This window comes from Apteryx mantelli, chromosome 1, assembly GCF_036417845.1.
Source record: "Apteryx mantelli isolate bAptMan1 chromosome 1, bAptMan1.hap1, whole genome shotgun sequence".
NCBI lineage: Eukaryota > Metazoa > Chordata > Aves > Apterygiformes > Apterygidae > Apteryx > Apteryx mantelli.
In genome coordinates, this window is record NC_089978.1 from 43,368,303 (window position 1) to 43,392,775 (window position 24,473).

The 24,473-nt window shown below is 37.2% G+C and overlaps 1 protein-coding gene across 1 annotated transcript in view; it reads right to left on the reverse strand.

Annotated features, from left to right (window-relative positions):
- The window catches only part of PCDH9 (protocadherin 9), a 689,639-nt gene extending 667,193 nt beyond the window's left edge, over positions 1–22,446 (reverse strand). Inside the window, exon 1 of the mRNA XM_013951329.2 lies at positions 19,349–22,446. Within this exon, the coding sequence (XP_013806783.1) occupies positions 19,349–22,384 (3,036 nt within the window). The 5' untranslated portion in view covers positions 22,385–22,446. The remainder of the gene's footprint in view (positions 1–19,348) is intronic.
- Positions 22,447–24,473: the final 2,027 nt, after the last annotated feature.

Here is a 24,473-nt window from a genome sequence, read left to right on the forward strand (position 1 = left end):
GTGATTACAATTTGCTGACATTACCCTATTTTAATAGAATAACAAAACACAACTTGCAAATTTTGTTCTTTATTTTGGTTATTTTTAATTGTTTGGATTTTTTTTTTAATTGTAAAGAGTGTGTATGTGAGGGGATAAATTTTTACTTGTGCTGCCAGACCCAGCTAATCATTCCCTACTTATGCACATTTCTAAAGACCTAAGATTTTGCTTGAAAAGAGGCTTAGAAGCAATTGTCTTGTGTTCTTTAATCCATAAACATTTGATTTCAAATCAGATTGCCAGCAGACATAACCTCTTTGCATTCCTGCAACAGAGAATTGATTTGATTAATCAAACAGCTCTGATTTACTGAATTGTCTCCAGAATATTTTGTCCCTGACAATACTATGCAAATAACTGCTGATGTAGTGCTGCCATGCTCATCTTTCTCATATTGGTAAGTTTTCCTCCATGAAAACATCAATATCCTACATCTAATTAAATAAATTATTCTATCTAATGGTCATTGCATTTAATGTGTGTAGTTGAGCCCACATTCTGTTCTTGGCTTCAACGCTTGCAGTGCTATCTTTAATATGTTGTTTCCCTATACCTTAATTTACCCTTTACTGAAATAACAATAACAATGCTTATCGATTGTAAAACACTTGGCAATTTATAGATGAAGAATACTATATGTAGACAAAATATTATTTTTATTTTCAGTGTTGGATACCACTGTCTGTTTCTTTGAAATAGATTTCATCGATACTAAATAAAACGGATTAGTTTGAGAAACAGAACGTTTTATAGTTATAAGATTCCATAAAACAAATATCCAAATTCAGCCTACACACTTAACTATTGTTAAAACAGCACAACTCTATACCATGCTACAGACCTATGTATGTCCTCATCTGATTCACTTTTTAACAAATAATGATTCCTCTGTGAGAACATTTGCTCATTTTTCTGTGAAATAAAGCACAGGTGAATGACAGTGAGCATGCAGTCAGGGCAAGAGATAGGAAAAATGGAAGAATATCCATGTTGCCTTTGGTTAGACAACATGAAGAGAAGCCAAAGTGCCTAAAAGAGATGGAAAAAATTAAGCCTTCAGCCTCAGCAAAAACAGTAGGAATCACAAAATTTCCATCAAGAGATTTCTAAAAAGTGACAGCTCCCAAGCCCCAGAAAAACTTCATGGGCTTCAAAGATCAACAGGAATCATGGCCAGAAGGCTTCAGGGGAAGCAATGAAAGTTGTGCAGGAAGTAAATATCTATTTTTCTGGACTCTTTTAAACACAGCAATTCCCAGCAGAGGGTTGGTGCAAGTACTGATGCAGCCAGCTGTGATTCTTCCTGCCGCCTCACTCCGAGGAGCACTTTGTAACGAAGCCACTGAGAGACTCCTCTGAACCTACCAAGAGTTCTGCTTTCCAGGAAAAACATATTCACGGTTAAAATGGTCGGTTCTTCAGTACTGTGTCAAATACCTACATTAACAGAGAATAGGAAAGAAATCTCAGCCAGCCTATAATAACTCTGCCAAAGTGCAGATTGGTTAGATTGCATTATTTCTCACTTTCCATTTGACAATCTGTTTTTTCTTATGAATCACAGAAAAACTGAGTATGGAGCTTCTGGTATGATCTTAGCCTAAGCCCACCATATTGTTTTGATAAGCTTCTTGAGAAATACTTCTGTATTTTAAACTGAAAATTTTCAGTACTTCTCAGAGAGAAATTAGCTTACAAGCATTCAGTGCAGCCTCACATCATTCACCATGTGGTAAGAACATGCACTAAAACATTTATGGGTTTACTGACAATGTACTTAGATTTTATAATTGATGTGTATTAACATCAAAAAGGACTGTTAGTACTTGCATCAGTTATTTGTTTATTTGTGCTAGATTTTGCTTTCTGAAATTTCATGTATTTATTGCATTTAGAACCATGGTGTGTATTCAGTGATAATTGCTTAAAGAGTTACAGAACAGTTGGTGATTTCTTTTCATTTTTTTGGCAGAGATCTAAGGATTTATTGTAAGTCTCAGTACAAGTGGAAAAAATGCTCACTTGTTTTACAAACAAAAAGTCCAACTCTTGCTTATTACACTAGTATAAAATATGAGTAATTTCACTGGAGAAAAGAAGTCAAATGAGGGGAAAATCAGACATTACAGTTTTAAGGAAGATGTGCAAGGCCCTCAAAACACTTCTCTAGGTGACAAACCTTGCAACACTAGCTGTCTTGCTTGAAGACAGGGACATGGTCAAAAGTGAAAGTGCTTTTAGACTTTCAGCTATTCTCAACTGGCCTTTGCCCAGCACGCAAATTAGCATAATACACTGTCTGTGTTAAAAGAAAGGTCCACGACTCAAACAGCAGGAGTGCTGCAAGTCAGAACTCACTCACTTGAAAGAACTGAATAAGGAAGTCTGAGGGTTGCGTTTATTTATCTGTGTTTTCATTAGCAGGAAAGATGTGTCCCATCATATCCTTGTATTCAGTCCAACGGTCTATCACCTGACTTTGTAAATGTTACATTGCTAGGAGATGATTAGCACAGGCTAAGCTTAAAATTATAAGTTTCAACTCAATTGAAATGCAAAGACAAAATACTTCATTCCTTTCCCAGCTGAGCTTTTATTTAATGTGCCAGATTAAGCAGCTTGCTCTACTTTACTGGATCAGAGTCAACACAGTTAGTTCAAGAAACTCGCAGATAAGGGGAAAACAGACCTTAATCAGACAAAATTTTCAATAAAACAAATGGGCATTTTGCCCAGGTATGTTCTACAGAATTTATCCCAATATTTTTGCTTCAGCAAAGTCTTCAAAAGTGGACTGTTGTATTCATAACCATATTTTAGACAGCTACACCAATCCACAAGAGCTTGTAAATCCAACCTTCTCACCTTCCGATATTTATCAAGTTTAAATCAACTAGAAATCCCCTAATTTTCCCTAAAGAAAATTTCCCCAGCAAGTTAGAACAGCATAAACTGAAGCTTCAATGGTTTTGGACTTCATATGATGCCTTTCACTGTTTTATTTAACTACCTCAAACTCTCACCAAGCCCTGGACTGAACACGATTCTTTTGTCGCCTATGGTTAGAAAGTAATGACATCTATTTCATAACAGTACAAGTTTCTGCTAAGGGCACAGATGGAAATAAAAAATTTTGGTATGTCCTCAAGCTTTCTCTCAAAATACAGCCAACCCTGACAACTCTCCATACGGAACTATTCTATTCCTTAAAACTGTGGCTGTAACCGGTTTGCATATTCAACTGTTTTCATGAGCATACACCTTAAAAAATTTCTATACATTGCATTCTGTTCTTGCTGTTCTTAAGATGTTATGTGTCACAAATATGCTAAAACCCAAAGTCAATGAATGCAGATTGTAAATTGCATCCCGGAAATGTTTATCACTAGACAATACCTAATAAATGCTGTCTATATGCATAAATAGCTCAAAAGTGAGCCATGCCAGAAAGCACCCATGTAACATCAGAAATTATTACAAGGTGTTTAAAACTATTCATTGCAGGTTACCCCGTGAACCATACCACAGCTTAAATCTGCATTTTTAGTTTGTCTTCGGCTACCATGCACTTTATCAGCAGGATTTCAGCTTTGGCTCTTTAAGGATATAAACAATACCTATGACAAACTGAACTAAATTGAGAAGTCAGAACTATATATTGGGTACAATACTATACCAGAGCTATGCTTAGAAAAGCATCAGATAGGTAATTTGCTGGTTAAAAACTTAATTGTGGAGAGGGACTGAGCCCAAGGTTTCCCAGTTCTTGCTATTTAAAGTGAATTAATGCTTCATATTAAAAAACAGTGATTACTCAAGAAATCTCAAAGAAGGATGTGTGCAGCAAGGAAGAGAAAAGACTCTTAGAGAGCTCTTCATTTCCTATAGACTGCTGTTTTGGGGAAGAAGAAAGAAAGATTATTGCACAGACATGAGGAGACAGATTCAGATCTTGATTACGTGCAAAATATCAGTGAAAAATACCAGTGAAATAGCTGTAATTTCTCAAATATAAAATTAATGGCTGTGAAATCAGAACTGGGCCCAGACAGCCTTTATACATTACTACAGGCAGCTCTAACCTCAACAAAAAAACTCAACTTAGGAGCAAATGATATTAACATCTTCTTAGCCTTTTTCCATGACTATAAAGTGGCATTAGTGTAAACGTGACTCAGACTTGGGATCCCTGGTCATTGTCACAGCCAAGAGCCTAAGTATATGAAATCTCCTTGGCTCTGGTAAAACATTAGTACTAAATTCTGGGAATGATAACACTGATTCATCTCAAAACAGTCTATATATAACAGCAAGACTAGGCATACATAAAAATTATGCATTATCTTGCCTCAAGGTTAGCAACATATTCCTAGTAGAAGGAAAAATGTTATTTTCATTCCCTACAATTATATGATAAATAGCTGTAGGGCAGATTCAGCAAGATCTCGAAGGTTGTGATTTTACAATATAATGAATGTAGGTCTAGCTTTTTGCCATCTGAAAAAGCAACAAAACAAAGCAGGACTTGTCAGTATTTTGCTTATGGCAGAAATCAGACAAGTCCAGGACCCTTTAATGATATACTGCTAGTGTATCTTAGTGTCTTTTAACTAGTTTGATTACAACATTGACTCTAGTACTTCAACAGCTCTGCTCTCCAGTATATGGCATAATTGGAAGCAGCAGCCAGCAGGTATCTCATGCAAGTGGGAAACGTCTCCTGCTGAGTAACTACTGACTGTGAACCAGATATGCTTTCTTGTAGGTCAGTGTATATATAAAAAAGATATTGAAAAGGAAAGGATCCTTAAATGGGTGGAGCATCTATGCAAGATAAGAGGCAAGCAAATTATCTAGAAAGTTCAGAAGCAGAAAGCACAAAAAAAAGTCATTGAGTTTAGATCAAAAACTAAGTGAGAAGACAGCAGTACAGGAATATTTTAAGAAATATAAGAGAGGAAAAAAAAAAACTAAAGCAGGAGTACAAGGTATAAAACAACTGTTTATCCAGATTGCTTGCCTAAAATAAACAGCAAGTGTTAAGGCTGTTTTAAAGGAATGATAACCCTTCAGTAACTCAAACTTATGGCCAGTTTCAGACTGACAAAGGTGGGAGAGACAAACTGAGAAGAACAGGTAGACTTAGGAACAGGTAGACTCATACCACACTACACAAAAATTGGAGAAGGCAGCTTATGCTCAGAACTGCTTACCTTAGTTGCAAAGGAAGTGTCCTTTGTTCCTATTATACTCATGTATTGTCAAGACTGAGTAGACAGTGAAAGAAACATTTTATTCTGATCATGCTTCCTATAAAATACTGTGTTTTACTGCAGTAAAAATTGAATACAGGCACATCTATACCATCACCATCACAATTTAATGGCCTGTGTTAAATTAATGTTTGATTTTGATGCTTCCTATTACTCCACTTTTTGGGGCTGACTGAGTTATATCCATTGTATGAAGCTGCTATCATTGATGCAATCACGCATCATTTGCAAAAGGGTAGCACCAATATAGAAGTAGATAAGAAAAGCGTATTGGAATTATAACAGATGGTACTGCAAGCCTGGCAGGAACTTTTAAGGGTAATGTTGCTAGTATCATCAGGGATAATTGTGAAAATCCAGCAATGACTTTACTTCACATCAGCCACAAGTCCTAACTGTATGATTCTGCCTTACATATAGTACAGTGTGTGTGTGTATATATCTATGTATATATATATATATATATATATATAGTATGGTATAGTTGCACTTTACATCACTCTAGAAGTGTAAAATGGCCCAGAATAACTAGAAATGTAGTTCATACCTTCACAAAGGCACCTTTACATGACAACATAGTGTAACATGATTTTACACTGAAATAGATAGTGCAGCATAAAATCCTGCTAATGATAAGGTACTGTAGTTTCACCTGTATGTAGCCAGTTGAGATCAACCCCAGGTGTATTGTTCTGGGCTGACCTCAACCAACTACATCAAGGTACAAAATACCCGCTCTTTGTTTCCACAAGGATTTTACATTTAGACAGCTACTTCACAGTGTCTATCTTGATGTAAAACATACCTTTTTTGCAGTGAAGACACAGCCTTAACAAAAATGAGAAAAAGGCACATCACATTTAAAGAGTAATGAGTGTACATCACAGTCAAAATGTAAATGAGATCATTCTATCTCAGTCAACTGAGTTGTTCAGATTAACACAAGGGCTAAATTTCTCCCTTTGTATTTTTAAATATTTCTGAGAGCTGCAAAATTTACTGGAGAAAATGTGAAAGAAATTGGTTTCACAGATATAAGTAGTCATATGCATTTTTTGTATTTACAAGATTGCATCTTCTCGTGCAAGAGTTAATGCACTCTGTGAAAGTTATTATGCCTTGGCTTATAAGTTTCAGCTGGATGTGGTGGCAGTTCAAATTTCATGACAAAATGCTAACTTATCTTTGCTATTGAAAAAACTAATGAGGTGGTAAATAGTTGCAGGGCAATGTTACATGCAATGATCTGCATGTTTTGCAGGTTTCTCATTATCTGTGTAGCTGTATACACGTAAAAGCAATGAAGACCCAAAACAGGCAGCAAAAGTTTAAGGCTTTAAAACTATAATAGAATTATGTTGCTGTTTTCTAAAGGTAGTACAGTAAATTTAAGCAGTCTGAAAAAAAAGGCCCTAGACATTTCAGCTAGGGTTCTCTGCTGGGTCTGAGGTCTCATGGGCAGTGCTTAGGTGAAGATCACAATTAAGTTAACCTTGCCAATTTATTCCGACGCTGGTTTTATACTAGCAGAAGAAATGGCATAATGTTAAGCAGTCTTAAGGCTTCTCTATGTTATGCTTGTTGCCTATGGCTTTAAACTGAAGGTGCTGTTGTAGTGTCCCTATCAGATTCCAGATGTCATGAGTAGCAGCAAACAACAGGACACCATGCAGAGGACTCTCCTGACCCCAACTATCTTTACTGAGGATATCAGGAAGCACGTTATAATGCTCTTCAGTAGCTAGAGGCTTCCTGAAATTGAACTTCAGCAATAATTGAATTCTCAGGTTAAGCTGCTATTCAGCACTAGGACATGAAAATGTTAAAAAATGCCAAGCATGAGATAGGGAATGGAGGTTGTTTTTTTTTTTTTTGAATGTAGTCACCATTGATTCAAAGAAGGGATGTTCTAAAAGCAGGAATTACTTCTGTGACGTATTTATGACAGACAAAAATCACAAATGGCAACAAGAAGTACTTTGTCTGGAGCTGATCCGCACCATCTCTAAAGCATCTTAGTAGGCACTGCATGCCTGTTGGAAAGTGCTCAGCACACTGCTTTAAACAAGCAGACTCGAGGATCAGTGACATTCTGTGTATCACAGCAGCGCTGCCAGCTTTCTCACTAGAAGACTTATTCTAAGTTTTCCTGCAAGTCCAGACATCCACACTAAGCTTTTATCCATTTTGAAATGTAAAGATACATAAATGTTTTCATCTTTCATTCCAATCTCCCTTGCAATTGCTGAATTCAAGAAGCACCATCCAGTAACTCAGTTGCAATCTCCAATGTTCTGCTTTTTGATTATTTACGATTTTTTGTCTTTGTTTTCAGAATCAATTTCCTGTCATAACTCTCAGTGAGACACCACACCTATCACAGATTGTGAATGTCTTATGCCATTCGTGAAAAAAGCATGAACAATCTCCTTATAAAAAAGGCAAGCAAACAAAACATATATTACGAGTTATTTTGTCTGCTTGCTTCAACTATGACAGGTGTGGGATGGCTACAAAAACAGCTAGTGAAATCCAGCAGGCTAACTGATACTACAGGACTGCACCGTACTCCAGCAGTAGTAGAAGATACATACAGAGCGTTTTTATTGTGTATTTTTGTAATACAGATGTTACCTGCTCTGAGAGAACCTGTTTCACACAAATACTATATGAATTCGTATTATACCATATGAAGCAAGTTCCACTCCTCTGTTAATAAGGTCTTTTGCACATCTGGGATACCTATATCATATCAATTACATTAAAATGCATGCATGTAACACTATGCAACTAGCACCCTGACTAATTCCCTGACTACTTATAAATTCCACTAATTTAGAGATGATTCAGATTTTGATAGGCAACTTGGGGCCAAATACATTTACTCCTTCAGTTCCAATTATAACCAAAAGGAGCTGTGCCAGTTAACATTTCTGCAAATCCACAGTTATGAAGTTGGCCCCAGTTTCTCCTCTGCCAATCCTTCAGCTCAGTTTTGCAATCCAAATTTAGTACGCCACCAAGCTACATAGGGGAAATGTGTTTTACACATTGCAGAAGTGGATTTTCTTCTCAGATTTATATTAATATCTGTAATTTGTTCTAACTGGGTTCTTTTAAATAAAATGGGACAAGTGAAAGCAAGTATCTAGCTAGTTTAGAAAGTATTTTACTTCCCATAATCTGCTTCTATTCAAATATGCTTCCAAATGGATATACTTCAACTCTTAATGAAGCCAGTTGGGTCATTATAAGTCCCAACCTACTGCAATGTATAGTTATAAGTTTGGTGTGCTACAACAGATCTTATACAAAATGTTTCACTTCTCTACTGTGACAGTATACATTTGAGGGAAAATTTCAGATTTCTAATATGTACATATATATGTTTTGCAAAAATAAATATACTCAGAGAACGAAAGAGGAGATTAAAAAGAGAAACAAGAAAGGACAGTGACAATATCCAGTAAAGGAAAGAGATGTATTTAAACATCAGCCAAATGACAACTATTTTTCATATCATCTATAATGGAAGCTTAAAGACTGAAATACTCCAGAAGCCATTAGTTTCTCAGTATCCTGTGATGGATTAGAATATTTCTTAATCAACGGCAAAAGCACAGAAAAAGGCCAGACCATAGATTTTAGCAAAGCTGTGTAACAGTGGAATCCACAGATGTTCAGATAGTAATAGATATCACCACAGGATCACAAAAATGCATTAATTTTTTAACAATCTTGAAAAGCACCTTGCATTTTAACAGTTTCTTAGTCCAGAGTTTGAAAAATCACATTAGGAAACCAATATTTGGATTTGTAATCAGGGAAGCAGATTAAAAAAATAAAATTGTTAAGAGATGCAAATACATGTTAAAAGTTCTAGACTGTCCATTTGCCTTGATGCACTCTGAAGGCCTGTGCAGCCCCTCCAAAAGTGGCCTTACTTTATCAGTTAAATATTTTGGCCTGTGTGAGGTTTGTTGCAATGTATTAATTCCATAGAAAAATTAAGAAAAACAAAAGTAAGAATATTTAAATCTCAGTCACACGATATATTTAAAGTGCATTGACATGTGACTCACATTCTCATTCATACAATTCATAGCAATACACACCTGCAGTTTCACTGGCCACCTGGACTTTACCAACACTCTCAAAAGGGTAGGGATCAGAAGATAAGGCAAACACGATCAGGGCAAACCAGGCGTAGCACCCCTTGGCTATATCCATGCTTTTCATCTATTTTCACAGTAAAGGCAGGCATTGCCATTTTTAACTAATTGCAGCTTGAGGAAGAAAAAGGGGATTGTAACATAAAAATAAAATGCCAATCATAGTAGCGGATGATCTATCTCGTCTGATTTTGTATTTCTGGTGATTGACAACCTGGTGCTCTTGTAGCATACAAAAGCAAAAAAAAACGGTGTTCGTTTCACACTGAAATGTTTGACAGATGTAACAGCTTTGTGAAATGAAACTGATGAAATGTCCAATAGGAAAGTCCATCTCCTGTACATAGGAGAGATTAAATTTCAACAGGTGAGGTTCACTGTCCCTCAGACAGATGAAGATTTCTTTTCTTTTCTTTTTTTTTTAATTTATCTGGAAGTTGTTAAAAATATGGGAGATGACTCCGGCTTTACTACTGGTGCATGGTCTACCTCCTGCTGCTGGGGATGTTGCAGCCTTCACTATGATCCATGCTATAGGGTACTGTTGTCACAAACTGAAGGCAATTTCAAATTCTGTTACTGGTAAGACTAGCACTTCACTGATATTTTGACCTGTATTTTTGAAATGGCAAAAGTGAAACAATCTGACAAGTGACTGAAAATTCAGACAGCTATGGACACACACCTAAAACTGAGAGGTAAGAATAGCATTTTTACACTATGATGCGAATGGTCAGATATAACAGAGGTTAAAGATCAGAAGCCTACAACTTCCCTTATCTCTACTCAAAGTAGATTCACAGGATGAGGTATCAAGAAACATGTAGCACCAAGGAAAAACAGAAATACTCAGAATAGCACCAAACCAAAATAAATAGTGTTTCACTGCACTGGCTTCCTAAAAAAAGCCAGCTGCACAAATAGCCTGATAACATGTTAATAAAAAGTCAATAAAAATCTTTCTGTTGATTCAGGAACCTTTGGATTTGATCCATATTCTACAGGTGACCTTCCCAAAAGTAACTGTGGACACTATACACTTTTGTGCCTGTATACACTATTCAAATAAAATTGTTTCCTATAGAAATACTTACTCTTACATCCTTCCATTGACTTCAGTGAGAAATCTGGACTGGATCATACTCGTCAGTGGTAATTATGTGCAGGATTCATTTCACGCAGCTTTATCCTTCAACTTTGGCAACTAGTTTTAACAAGCATATTTTCTTTAGGACAGAATAAATTGTGAATCCAGTGAAGCATCATGGATTTGATGTACAATTAGAAGTTAGATGTGATGAATCCCACCATAATATCAAAAGAAGCAATATCAGGTAGTGTATGCACAGATTCTACCAGCTAGTATACTGTTGAAAATTATACAGAAGAAATACCCTATTTTTGTGAACAACATTTACAGAATTTAGGCCAGATCCACCAACAGAACTTGGGTACCTGAAGCAACCATAATGTTTAAATATATATATTATATACTGCAAGCAGGGGGTTGGCATGAAAATAGCATTCACAAAAGCCAGCCCACTAAATGGAAACCTGCTAAAACCATGGATTAAATATTAGCCCCCTTTGGATTTTACATCTTATTCTACATAGGAAAGAGGCACTCTCTTTAATCAAAATTCACAAATCTGCACCCATAACTGGAGTTTCTGGACCTATTCCTGTAAAAGCAAGGTGTTAAAACTTTCTTCCAGAATGTTGCTAGGAGAAAATAGAGACCCATAGAAACTTAAGTAGTTAAAGTATTCCACCCTGAAGTTCAAGAACTTCCTTCAAATCCTTCATTTGTCTTAAGGAATCTGAGTGAATGCTCCCTGTAAGAATAACCTGATCTGTAGATCATGTATAGAGACATATACATCCTACATTTCACATATCCTACTATTACACCTGAAACACAATTGCCTCCATATCTTATGAGTTTCTAAGGAGCAGAGATTTTGAGAAAAGATTTAAAATATAGTCCTAGAAACTTAACGTGACATTTTAATGGGATTCCCTTCCAGATCCATTATAACCTGTCCATGTATCCACAGTCCAGATATACAACATTATTTTGCTTCCAGCAGGTTTAGCTATTTAAAAGAAATTACTGTGAGATACCCACCAAAGAGAGGCTACAGGAGTGGCAAATACCATTCACAACTGAAACATGGACTGCCTCTTAGGTTTTTTGGTGTTTTAAAGGCTATATGACCATGTAAGGCATAGGCTAAAAGTAACTCATTTAATAGAAAATATTGTATAAGCATCTTTTTACGGACCAATTAAGAAAAGCAATTTCATAATTTTATCACTAGAAACACACACATAGTAGTCTAGGAGGTACTAAGAATATCCTGCAAAATTACAAATAAAAGTAGTTGTATCTAACATCCAATTTGGCTGTAAGGACTGAGGGAGAACAGAATATCAATTTGAGGCAACTAAACATTTTAAAAATCAACATCAATAGTTATCTTCTTTCAACTATATCAGCCAGGATGAATATCCTATTTAATTTTTTGGAGGGGGGGGGGGGAGAGGTTGCTGTTTTAAAGTGCTATCCAGACCTTGTTCTTATGAACTGGGGGAAGGAAAGCAAGGAAAGAAGAAAAATCTGATAGCTGATCCATTACTTCTTATCGAATTTAGCTCAAAATAAAATACAAGTACACTTGAGTCTGAATTCATTTTACATATTTTTTAGATTTTGAAAATATTATCTCTGTGTTATCTTACTGCTTTTCTAAAGAAGTTAGCATCAAGACTGCAGATGGCATAAATTACCAGATTTACTCCAGTTTGGGATTTGGCTTCAAATTTTCAACTGTTATGGTAAGAAAGGGCTCTTTATATTTTTCTTGTAGGAGTAAGTGTGCATACTCCAGAACAATTTTCATATTTGTACACAAAAAATTCAGTGTGCTATTTTGCAAAAGAAATGGCAAAACTACAACACCAATTCATAGGAAACTACAGAATCTGTACGCCAACTGGAGTTAGTTCTAGATAACCTCCTGACAAATGGTGAATGACTCAAGTTTCCCACTTTGTGCAACAGAAGGACATTCCTGCATTATATGCAGGACAACCTAAGCCAAGACTTTAAAACAAATCCCACACCCAACTCATTAGCTGCAAAAGGAATAAACAGGAAAAATGAAAGCACAACTTCTGAGACTACTACATTTTAGATACCTCAATATGACTACAAATCAGATTTGCAAGCACCTCTGTCTGTATCATCGCTCATAATTCATGGCACTCACAAAACTGAAAACTGAAATGAGAAATCAGGCCAAATCTTTCCAAGATCTGAAACTCCGGATTTTTTTTAGTGTGATCAACATGAATATATAAGTTAGAGTGGGCCAAACGCTTCTCTGAATAGTTAGCTCACAGGAATAATCTACACATGGTTTTGTACCACTGCAACAACGTGGCTTTGCAAAAAAATTTCATTTATTTGTTTATAAGTTTTCATATTAGCACAACCAATATAGTATGGCAATTATACCAGTTTAAGGTGTCTTTTGTCAGAAATGGCTATTTCTGTTGCCAGAGAGAGTTTATAGCTCACTGGAACACAATCCATTACAACAAAATTAAAAATTATTGCAACTATATTAGAAGGAGCTATTTTATATGATATTTTAATTATAATGGAGCAAAGGAATTTAAGATGATATGTATTTGCTGTCTAGACAAACACTTAAAATCTCAATTAGGTACAACACTAACACTTACATTGCAAATGTCTTCCTAAAAGACACCAATGCAAATAAACAAAAGATGCCCCCTCAGTTTTTTTATAGACATACTTCCGTAAAATAAGATAGTATCCATTGTTTTCTTATCTGCAGCCTGGAAAAATCTTTTTCCAGCCAGTGGAATGTTATCTCTTACAAGCCAGAAATGAACTGACTAAATGTCTATATCACTCTATTGGGATAAATCATTTTACATACATTCCACCACAGGCTGTAAAGTCAAAGCAGAGATAAAAGAAGAAGAAAATAATATATGGTTTTTGTTTTTTTTTTTCCTTAAGCACTGATATGGAGTCAATACCAGCATTACAGAATGTATGTGAAATGGCTGTGCTTGAGCAGCAACAGAAGAAACTTCGAAGTATAGATTTTAAAGACCACCATGATATTTTGAGGAAGAAGGTGAGAGTAAAAATGCAGCTATCACCTATAATTCCTGTTAGATCTTACAGAACATGTTATGTCCTTTTGGTCAGTTACATTCTGTATGTTAGGTGCAAATAAGTCCTGGAGTAAGAAGTTACAGCACATTATGAAATAAATGAAACTTGAACCCAGCTACTCTTGGGTTGAATCTGCCTAGATGAGGATTGGTCTATTAGGTATTATGTATTTTTTCCTTCTATGTAATATGCAGTATATTTCTCATAAATAGATGAAAAGTTCTATTGCAAAAATGAGAATTCTAGAACTGATGAAACAATTTTCCTAAGATTTGAAAGATGAACTTCAGACAGGTAGACTCTGTACTTAAAAAGTTGCTGAACGTAAATGGGTCATAGTTTTCATATCTTTAACATCTGTTGTTTATACCCAAGAAAGCACATCAGGGGCAAGAAAATTAATTCCCCAATTGCTGTCAACTGAGTTAGGGAACAGAAATAAACAGCTTACTGTAAGCCTCTGGCTACAATAAAATTGCTGTCAATAAAGTGTGGCTGATATGGTTTTGCTGTGCTAGAAGAATAGATTGTTTGGAAGTGAAAATCTGAAATGGAAACTAGAAAGATCCTTCCTTGTTCCTATATACAAAGAACATTATCACAGAATTCCAGTAGTATTAAAGTCTCAGGATCCAATTCTCTGTCCCAGGTGTGGCACAAATGTATTAGCATTTGTGAAACTTCAGCTTTGCACATTCAGGACAGAAGCAACCCCAGTGATTCAGAAAAAAATCTTTTGCATGGGAAACTGATTTAAAGAGAAAGGAAGCTTGCTAAGGTTTTACTGTTTGTATCTGCATACAAAAAATGTTCCCTACTCTAGTTTTAGCATTTCTACTGTCACTATTGAAAATGGTATTATAGCTTAAGGTTATGTTCAGATTCCCATTATAACCCCCAGTTTTCACATGCTCTTTACTTTCTGCAAAAATTCTTCTTTTCAGCTGAAATTTTCCATGCTTGGTCTCAGTTCAAAGACAAATTTCTTTAGACAGTTGAGCAAAATCCGTTAACCTATTTTTCCGTTATACAAGGATAGAAAAAATATATTATACGTTTTCAGCATTTCTAATATTTTAGTATACATATATATATATAAATATATATAACTCAAAACCAATTGAATTTTACATGCAGACATTTTCCATTCGTCCTCATCCAAGACTAATACCCATGCTAACATATAAAACAAAGAAAACATAAAAAGAAAAAGAAACACCAGAATTGTATTTTTTTCTACTAAGCTGTAAAACAGTGCCACTAAAAATAATACCACATACAGAATTATGGAATGCTATGGTTACAGAATTTTAATATTTGCAGGTGATGTAGGTTCTGCACTGCTATTCCAATGCGGATTTCCATCATCTTATGCACCTTGAAATTGCCACTCCCAATGTATCAGAGTCATTAATGTTCTCAGCTTTTCTTTTCTCTTACATAAATCCTAAAGTTACAAATTTAAACACTCCAGAGTAAGGCAACATCAACTGCATTTGCCACAGAAAGTGTAAGTGATCTGCATTGATCAGTGGGAGCCTGGCTACTCATTCCTTGATCAGGCAAGAAGTCCGTTGACTGAAAAAGGATTAAAGCAAGCTCCACAGAGCTTATGTTATTGACTATATGATTAGAAATATATCTTAGTATGGAATGCATTTAATGTGTCAGTCAAGCCCTAAATCCTTACTTGCTGCCATCAGAGCACAGAAATAAAGGGACAGTGCTAACATATATTTAGCTTTCCTGAATCTATTAGAACTGTGCACATTGCCAGAATTAATAAATTATCATCTTGATACAGAAAAGTGCTTAGAATATGCTTACGGCTACCTTTATTGAAGGCGGCCTTTAAAGTCATTTGGACTTTAAGGATCAACTTCAGTCTCGCTGACTTTAAATGAAAGTTAAGCACATGTCTAAATGCTATTTGATTAGGAATGAAGACTGAAGATTTTGCTCATAACCCTTACTGATAGATATTTTCAGACCTGTGTTATTTGTCACTGCTGTATTTCAAATCTGATTAAATGAAGTTATTATAATTTAAAACTGGGATAACCATAGTAAATTGGCCACATTTTGCCTTATTATTTAATCTATTGTTAATCTACTGGCAGTGAGTAGGAGTTTTTTGTTTATTTGCTTTTTATAAAAGGTCTTTCACATAGAAGAATACAACATGTTGTCTTCTACTATATTTCTGTGTAGTTGTTTGGTGTAGTGACTTACTAAATTTGAAATGCATTTTAAAGTTCAATCAAATACTGAAAAGAACACTGATTGAGAAGCCTGCATAGATTTCAGTATTCTTTATGAGTCATAATACTGATTTTGGAAGCTTAGCTATATGAGCTGGTGCTGTGTAACATCCTTTCCATACTCCTAATTATGTTAATTAGCACTTAGAACAATCCCAAGTTCAAGTATTCAAAAATGCTCTTCTCAGAGCATCCACCAGGTTTTCTGCAACATAGGCACTTGAAGAATGCTTTGGTTTTTATACTGGATACTTCTGAAACATCAACCTGTGCAATTCAAAGTGATATGTGAAGACTTAACCACAGAATTTCCACTACATTTATTGACAATTGCACAGAAATTGCCCAGCAAAAAAATACTGAGAAATTTATATTGAACAATCTATTTCTGAATTCTATAAGCTTTCTTACCTAAGACGCATTTCTAACAGATTTCTAGGGCCAAAATCCCATTCAAGGTAATGGGTTTTTGCTTGAATACAGTCCAAGTGTGGACTTGGGTCTCAGCTCGCTGTTAAGTTTAATTTACCTGCAACATATATTGTATGTGTATTTTCCTTGAACTGAAAAAAACTGTAAGTAAAAATGGAGGATGCTAGTATTTCTTAGATATATATAAATCTCATATTTCTTCTTTCCCTATCTTAACACTCCCAACAACAATTCCCACACCCTTTCCAAACCACATAAAGAAAACTTTCTGAAGGTATAGGTGAATTCCTATATTCTTATTACAACTTCTAACACAAACTATAGAGAAATTAATCATTTTAAACCTCAAGAAAACAGTACAGTGACACAGAATTAAATATCTCTTCATAAAGGAGTTTAAAAAATGTTCTTCAGAGACTGTGACATTAGTATTTCATACTATGCTATAAGAGTTTAAGATTGAATACTTGCCATCCTCTATAACATGTCTAAAAAAAAAGACCTATGAAAGTGTATTTAATTCCAGTGCCAATGAATATTAGCCAAGATGCATCCTAAATTCAGGAATTACAGATAGAATAAAATTAAGACTGTTAATAATTACTAACATTGCTGGCTGTACTCCTCCAGCCAAAAGTGACAAGTGAACATAAAAAGCTTACTTCCTGTAACATTTATCATTGAAAAAAAAGACACCATTTCCTCTTTCCCCACAGACTAAAAATACACAAGATCAATTTAAATAATTGTCTACCTAGGAAAGAGCTGCATTTTCACTTATATTACAGCTTTTGCAGGGAGTGATCCAAATCATATGATATGAGTATCCACTAGCTTCAAAAGGATTTAGTAAGACTAGAATGGGATTTGAATCAGGTCCATATACAAAACTATAAATATACTGATACTATTATTAAACTGAAGCCAGTGTATTTAATGAAATGAACATTGGTGAGTCTGAAAATGTTGTGTCCTTTTTTCTTCTCATACTCAATGTCACTGTGCAGAGCTTATGCATTCTGTCAGGTGAATCACTTTTCTGATCTTAACTGCCTCAAAATGCTGTGGGGGGATTAAGTCTGAGTCTCCTAATAGAGTTTGGAAAGCTAATTTCAGCTAAATTAACAACATCTCTGCACAGAAAAGGAGTGTGTGGGTGGGGGGTGTTACATTTTGTAACTAAAATGGGGGAAGAAAATTCTTCTCATGAAAACTTCAGCCACGTAACTGCAGATTATCCAGAGCTCTTCTACACTCAAGATCTTTTTAAAAAAACAGCTATGTTTTTTAACTTACGCTGACAGTATGTATATGGTGCTGCATAACAGCCTGAACACTGCTCCGAGAGTTTACCATGCTTTAAAGTCCTTTGAAAGGTTTTGTGAGAAATTTCTAAGGTGTTTTTTGGTGTCTCATTTTAAGTATGAGTAGTTTTAAAGCAGTTACCTTAACAGACCTGCCTCAGAAGTGCTTGTTTTATTCTTAGTATCTTGTTAGCGTGACACCTTACAGACACCCAAAGTCAAGACACAGTTCTGGGAACATCACATTCATCTTAGATAAGGCTAATGCAACAGCAAGAGAATGACTTTATCCTAAACTTGGCTACTGTCAAAATCTTTTTGCAAAGACAAGCTTAAACGTGTCTCGCTCAATTCTCTAAGATCCATAGCCCTAATAAATTCAGACAAATCACCATAACTTGGAGGGTACAACATCAGCAGGAATATGAACGTGATCGCTAACACCTAAAAAGTTGGTGCAGTGAAAGCTAAGCACTAAGAAAGCTCCTTTGCAAACACACAAGCTTAACTATTGGCCACTCCAGTGCAACTATCATTAAATAAAAGGTTCTTTGGCTGTAATATCAGCTTGATCCTTCCCTTCCCCCTTTTCCTATCTACTGCAGGACTGGCATCTGGCCAGCATAAGCGACATAGTACCTTAGTGCCATCTACAGGCTATATTGACATTCTAATTTAGCGGCAAAAGATAAGCACCAATAAAATAAATTAGACAGTGCTGCATTTAAATCTTTATTAGCAAGGAATTATTAGACCTAAGAAAAACTAATGCTGGATTTGGTTGAAATATGAGTTTCTCAGCCTCCTAATCCCTCTTCATATGGCATATTTCACAGTTTAAAATGAGTTATGACAGATCACTTATGCATTACTAAGATGAGAAAATATTTACAATGGGCTGGCTTTTTCTGCATAATTCAGATGTATTCAGAGAATGCATTCCTTTCGACAGTATGCTTTGGCCATTTTTAAAACATGCAACAAACTGTCTATGAGATACCAACTTTAATCTATTACAACAAAATCATTTGAACTCAAAACAGAGGAAGACTTCCATATGGCTTAGTTATATCCTACCAACAAACCACGTGCTTCACAGATGAAGTTGGAAATTCTGCTGTCTTTGTTAGGGAAAAAAATTAACCCCTTTAGCAACAATAACTCAAGAATGTTCCAAATCAGTTGGAGCTATAAAAGAAACTCAAGCTAACTCACTTTTAAATTTGAAATTGAATGTACATATCCTTTTAATCTTGAAACAATCAAATTTTATGAGTGAAATTTGGCATGTAAGGAAACAGATTTTCTTCTTCAATAACTTTTACATTTGGGCAGTCAAATACTGGGGAGAAAAAAAAAGTTTTTCTTTTTTTTTATAATACACATGCATGTGCATGTGCACAAATGCATACAGTCCTTTAACAATCAGTATTCTTTAAAATGTGAAGTATCAGAGGCATTTTGCAAATGCATGGTTGAGCCCCGGGTAAATGATAAAGGGGTCAAGATTTTTGTTGGGATTTTTTGTTCCCCCCACAGTATAACTAAGAAAAAATTAGACTGAAACAAAAAACATACTGGCACTTTAATACTGGTTGACCGGGCACTTGTATGCAGTACTTATAGACCAGTAAAAGTGCTCGTTTACCTGTCTGGTGTGTAAGGGGCCCTTTGTCTTGAAGCCTCCTTGGGAACTGCACTCTGAGGCACTGAAGTGATCTGAACTAGTGGAAGAGCGTTTGGAAAGGGTGTCACAACCACCAACAAAGGTGTTGTCCAACGGGAGTTCCTGAATCACATGGTGCTTTTTCACTGAAACTGGAGTGTCAGGTTTGAGATGAAAAGCAGACTGTGGAGAGGCAGATTTGTAATGCTTGGCAAGATCAGGACTGTTAGGCTTAAAGGTTGTTGGTGGTGCTGTGCCCCAGTCAAATCTTCCTATACTTTGCTCCTCCAGCTCCGCTGGAAGGCTTATTGTCCCATTGATAGGTTCATGAACTGCATCATCAGGTTTGGACTCCTCAATGGTCACAAAGTTCAAAAGAGAACTCTTCGGAGATTTCCTTTTCTTCCTTTTCTTTTTCTTGTTTTGCTTGTTCTCCTGATTGGGAGACATCCACTCAGCACCCTGCTTGCTCCTTTGGGCTGCTTTGAATCTGGATGCATGTCGACAGCGCACGAGAACTGTGACAAATATCACCACTATGACAACCATAGCACCTGCCACAATAGCAATCATGATCGTGAGATAGTCCTCATTTTGGTAGGGCTGGCTACTGTCCCCTATGTTCCGGTCCAAAGGTGTTTCCATAGTCCTGCGTATCAAGTCATAAATATAAGAGGCATTTCCAGCAGTATCATTTACATACAAAAATACAAGCACAAGAGTATGCAAGGATTTGGGATAACCCAAATCACTTATGTTGACCACTAAACGATGCAGCCCCACATCATTAGGAGTTGGTTTTTCTTCCAGAGTGATATTACCTGTCACTGGGTCAATACGAAACAAACCTTTGTTATTTCCACTTACAATCGTATACTTAAGTTCAGCATTCATTCCAGTGTCTATATCCACAGCAAATACTTCTGCTACTACTGATCCTGGAATTGCTGAAAGCGGCACTAGCTTAAAAGAAGTATTGGAAGGTGGGTAGATGACAACGGGGCTGTTATCATTAACATCCATGACATTTATGGTTACTTTTGCTGTAGAAGAGCGAGGTGGTTGTCCTCCATCAATTGCCTTAACATCAAAGGTGTAGGAGCTCTGCTGTTCTCGATCAAAAGAAACATTGGACTTTATAACTCCAGAGAAAGGATCCAGCACAAAGTTTTCATTGTCATTCAGGATGGAAAGGGTCACCGCTTTATTTTCCCCAGCATCTGCATCAGTCACCGTTATCACCCCCACAGTGCTATACTTTGGTAAGTTCTCCGATACGAAAAATTGAAAGTGATTATGAGTAAATTTGGGACTGTTGTCATTTTCATCCAGGACAGTAACAATTACAGCTGCTTGACTCTGCAAAGGAGGGGTGCCATTGTCTCTGGCTGTAACAGTGAAAATGAAACGTTCTTGTTCTTCTCTGTCAAAAACTCTGGAGGCTGTCAAAACTCCTGTCTTTCGATCCAGATCGAAAAAGGAGGCATTAGGGCCAAGCTGATAAACAATGTCTGCATTTTTCCCACTGTCTTCATCTGTGGCACTAATAGTTGTTAAGTATAGACCACGACGGTTGTTTTCAGAAACTGACAGCTCAATTACAGGCTGGCTGAAAATCGGAGGGTTGTCATTTTCATCCTCCAGTTTAACTCTTACCAGGGCAGTCTGGTTCAAACTGGGCTTGCCAGAATCAGAAGCAACAATTTTAAAGCTGAATTCTTTGGTGCCCTCATAGTCCAACAAGGAAGAGGTCTCTAACAAATACTGGTTGTCATAAACTGCCTTCAAGTGAAAGGGGACCTCTCTCTCAATGAAACAGATCACTTTGCCATTCACATCAGTGTCCTTATCTGAAACTGTAATTAGGGCAATCTTTGTATTGACAGGATCTTTCTCAGATAAGTACACTGTGCCATTGATGGGACTTATTATGTACCTGAGGTCTATGTTAGGAGGGTTATCATTTACATCAGTGACATTGATGGTAACAGTTGCTCGAGCTGGAGTAGAGCTACCATCACTAGCCAGCACTGTCACTTTGTGAATAGCAGTCTCTTCTCGATCTAAGGACCTCTGAACTGTAATCAGCCCCGTGGTGTTGTTTAAAGCAAAAAATCTTTTGGTTGCAGGGGCAACTTGGGCACCAAAAATATATCTGATTTCTGCATTGCTTCCTATATCTGCATCTGTAGCATGAAGTTGAATTACAGAAGTGCCTACAGGGGCATTCTCTGGTATATGAACCTCTACTTGACTCTCTTTAAAAACTGGCCTATTATCATTGACATCACTTACTGTGACTTGCAGGATAGCTGTGCTGGATTTCTGGGGGGTACCTCCATCCTCCACTTTGATTTTCATCACATAGGTGTCCTTTTGCTCTCTATCCAAGTTCTGCTGCACAATCAGCTGAGGCCATTTCTCTCCTTCTGGAGTTTCTACAATATCCAGTCCAAAGACACTCTGTCCATTTAACAACTCGTAGTGCTGCACACCGTTGAAACCTGTGTCAGGATCTGTGGCTGATGGGATTGGAAAACGACTGTTGATCAGAGTGTTTTCTGGTATGGAGATATTGATGACAGGGGATGGAAACATAGGTGCATTGTCATTAGTATCCTTTACAATGATTTTTATTTTGATCAGCCTAAAGAAGTCATTGGGGAGAATCACCACTTCAAGTTCAAAGAAACACTCATTTTCTTCTGCATAGGAAGCTCCAGCACAGAGTTTTTCTCTGTCTATTCTGTTAGACGTCGTAAAGATCTCCCCGGTGGTACTGGACACCTTGACCAGAGGGGCATCCCCCGCTTTAGACACCAGTCTGTAGACAAGGCTGGCGCTGGTCCCCGTGGCAGCATTGATGTGAGAAATGTTCAGATCCTTTGGTATGTTTCCTATGGGTACATTTTCAGGCAGCTCCTCTCTAATAGTGTAAATAAGTTCTTGAGCTATAGCAGAATCCAACCTTAAACAGGCAATCAGAGCGGCCAACAGGTAAAAATCCCTCAGGTCCATGATAATGTTTTTATTCTCTTTTCCTGGATTTTAGGACTTAAAGGTTTCCACGGAGGAATGATGCGCGATTTGCAAGAGGAGGCATGCATGGACTGCAGGATGCATTACATCTCATTTCTTATTTGGAGACAGCACTGTCAACACAACCACACAGAACAGCATTATTGTTTTTTCTAAGGCACAACAAATCCATAATTTCCAACTACTACTTGTTTTTGCAGTGCACACTTGCAGCAGTACATTTTCCTACTGCTCCCTTTCACTAGCAATCCCCCCAGATGAATGCACCAATATCCCGTTGGCCTCATTTGCACAGAGCAAGAATGGAAATAATTACTTGCAGGATTAAGGGTAGCTACAGTTTCGACACATACTTTCTGAATAATTTCTTGGTACACCGTGTAATCCGTAACGTGCATTCCCCCCTTCACTCTCCTCCACCCAGTCATTTGGTGCAAGTGAAAAACCTTCCTGTACTTCTTCTGGATTCTCTGCTAACTGTTATGTCAGCTGCCAAATGTAATTTGTTGTTTGCTTCCACACCTATTTTTTTGCTCTTGTTATCTATATCTTTTTTTTGCTCCTTGTGTCTTGCATCCCCCTCTATTGCTATCATACTGGGAAATAACCACCCGGACATGCTGCTGCTGCAGCAGTCGTCACTGGCTACTTCACATCCCTATTAACTGATGAGACAATAACAGGACTTACAGTTTTTTACACTCTCAGCTCAACGTTTCCCCTCCAGCTGTTGGATACTTCTCCTTATGTTTAAAACATTTAACTTTGTTTGTTTTTAGCTATAGCCTAAATCAGGGGGCTAGAATTTCCAAATGCAACTTAGGAGAAGCCAGTATGTTTACGGCGGGGGGGAGGGGAGGAGGGGGGATATATTTTCTGATGATGGGAGGAGGAAAAAGGTGCAGCCTTTCCCCATTGACACTGATCTCCCTTCAGGATGTTATTAGCAGCTGCCACACATAAATACTGCAGACTAATAATGCAGGTTAAAAAAAAAAAAAAAGCAAGAGAAAGACTTCTGCTTACATGCTCTGCTAACCGCGAATTAAACGGGTGCAAGGCTCTCAGCATCTACAGTTTGGCGGCACCGGTCAGCCACTGAGCACTAATCTTATCTGCATTAAGCTGCACGGTAGCTGATGCCCGTGATTACTTCCAGCAGAGTGATGCAGGTATGGATGCAGAGACAGCGAGTAGGTGAGCCTTAGCCACCAACATCAACTGAATCCGAAATACTGATTCCTTCCCTAGATAAATATCCTGCGTGTTTTTTTTTCTTTTTTTTTAATGAAATGCACCACGGTGTATGGATAACTTTGCACTTACGTTGGTTGTCTACCTCTGACGATCTGCTGCAGCTAAGCAATGATCTGTTCGAGCACATACAGCACAATGCATCTGGTAAACCACCAGTTTTGGAGAAAGCAGCAGCAGTCAAACGCTTCCTCCTTGAGATATGTGTTGCTTCGGGGTAGCAAATTAGCAACTCCAAGGAACAAATTCACAGTTCTGTCGTTAGTCATCCTCTCCACGTTTCATTTCTATTAAGCGGCGATCCTTCGGGTGTTTAACGTGCACGCAACAACACAAACAAACAGCAAGCAAAATCCGGTGCACTTCTTTAGATCGGGGGTATTTTCCACTCTGCACTGCACACAATTTCCATCCCCTTCTCACCAGTGCAGAGGCAGCTATATTAAGTCTGTAAGTTCTTACTGGAAATGACAGAGTTGGGCTGGTGGTGCTTCTCTCTCCCTCTTTCTCTCTGGGGTGACAGTTGCCCACAAAAAAAAAAAAAAAAAAAAAAAAGAATAGAAAAGAAAAGAAAAGAAAAGAAAAGAAAAGAAAAGAAAATCCTAATAGGTTATTGCTTTAGTGATGGGAGGAAGCGACAGCGCTTTCCCTCCTCTCCTCCCTCCCAGTCTCTCTCGCACACTCTCCTTCTCTCTCTCTCTGAACTGAAATTCTTGATATAACTCTCAATAAGCCCGGAGGGAGGGTGTGAGCGGCGCTAAGCCCCCCCTCCCGCCGCACCGCATTGGCCCGCGCCGGCAGGGGTGGTGGCTGC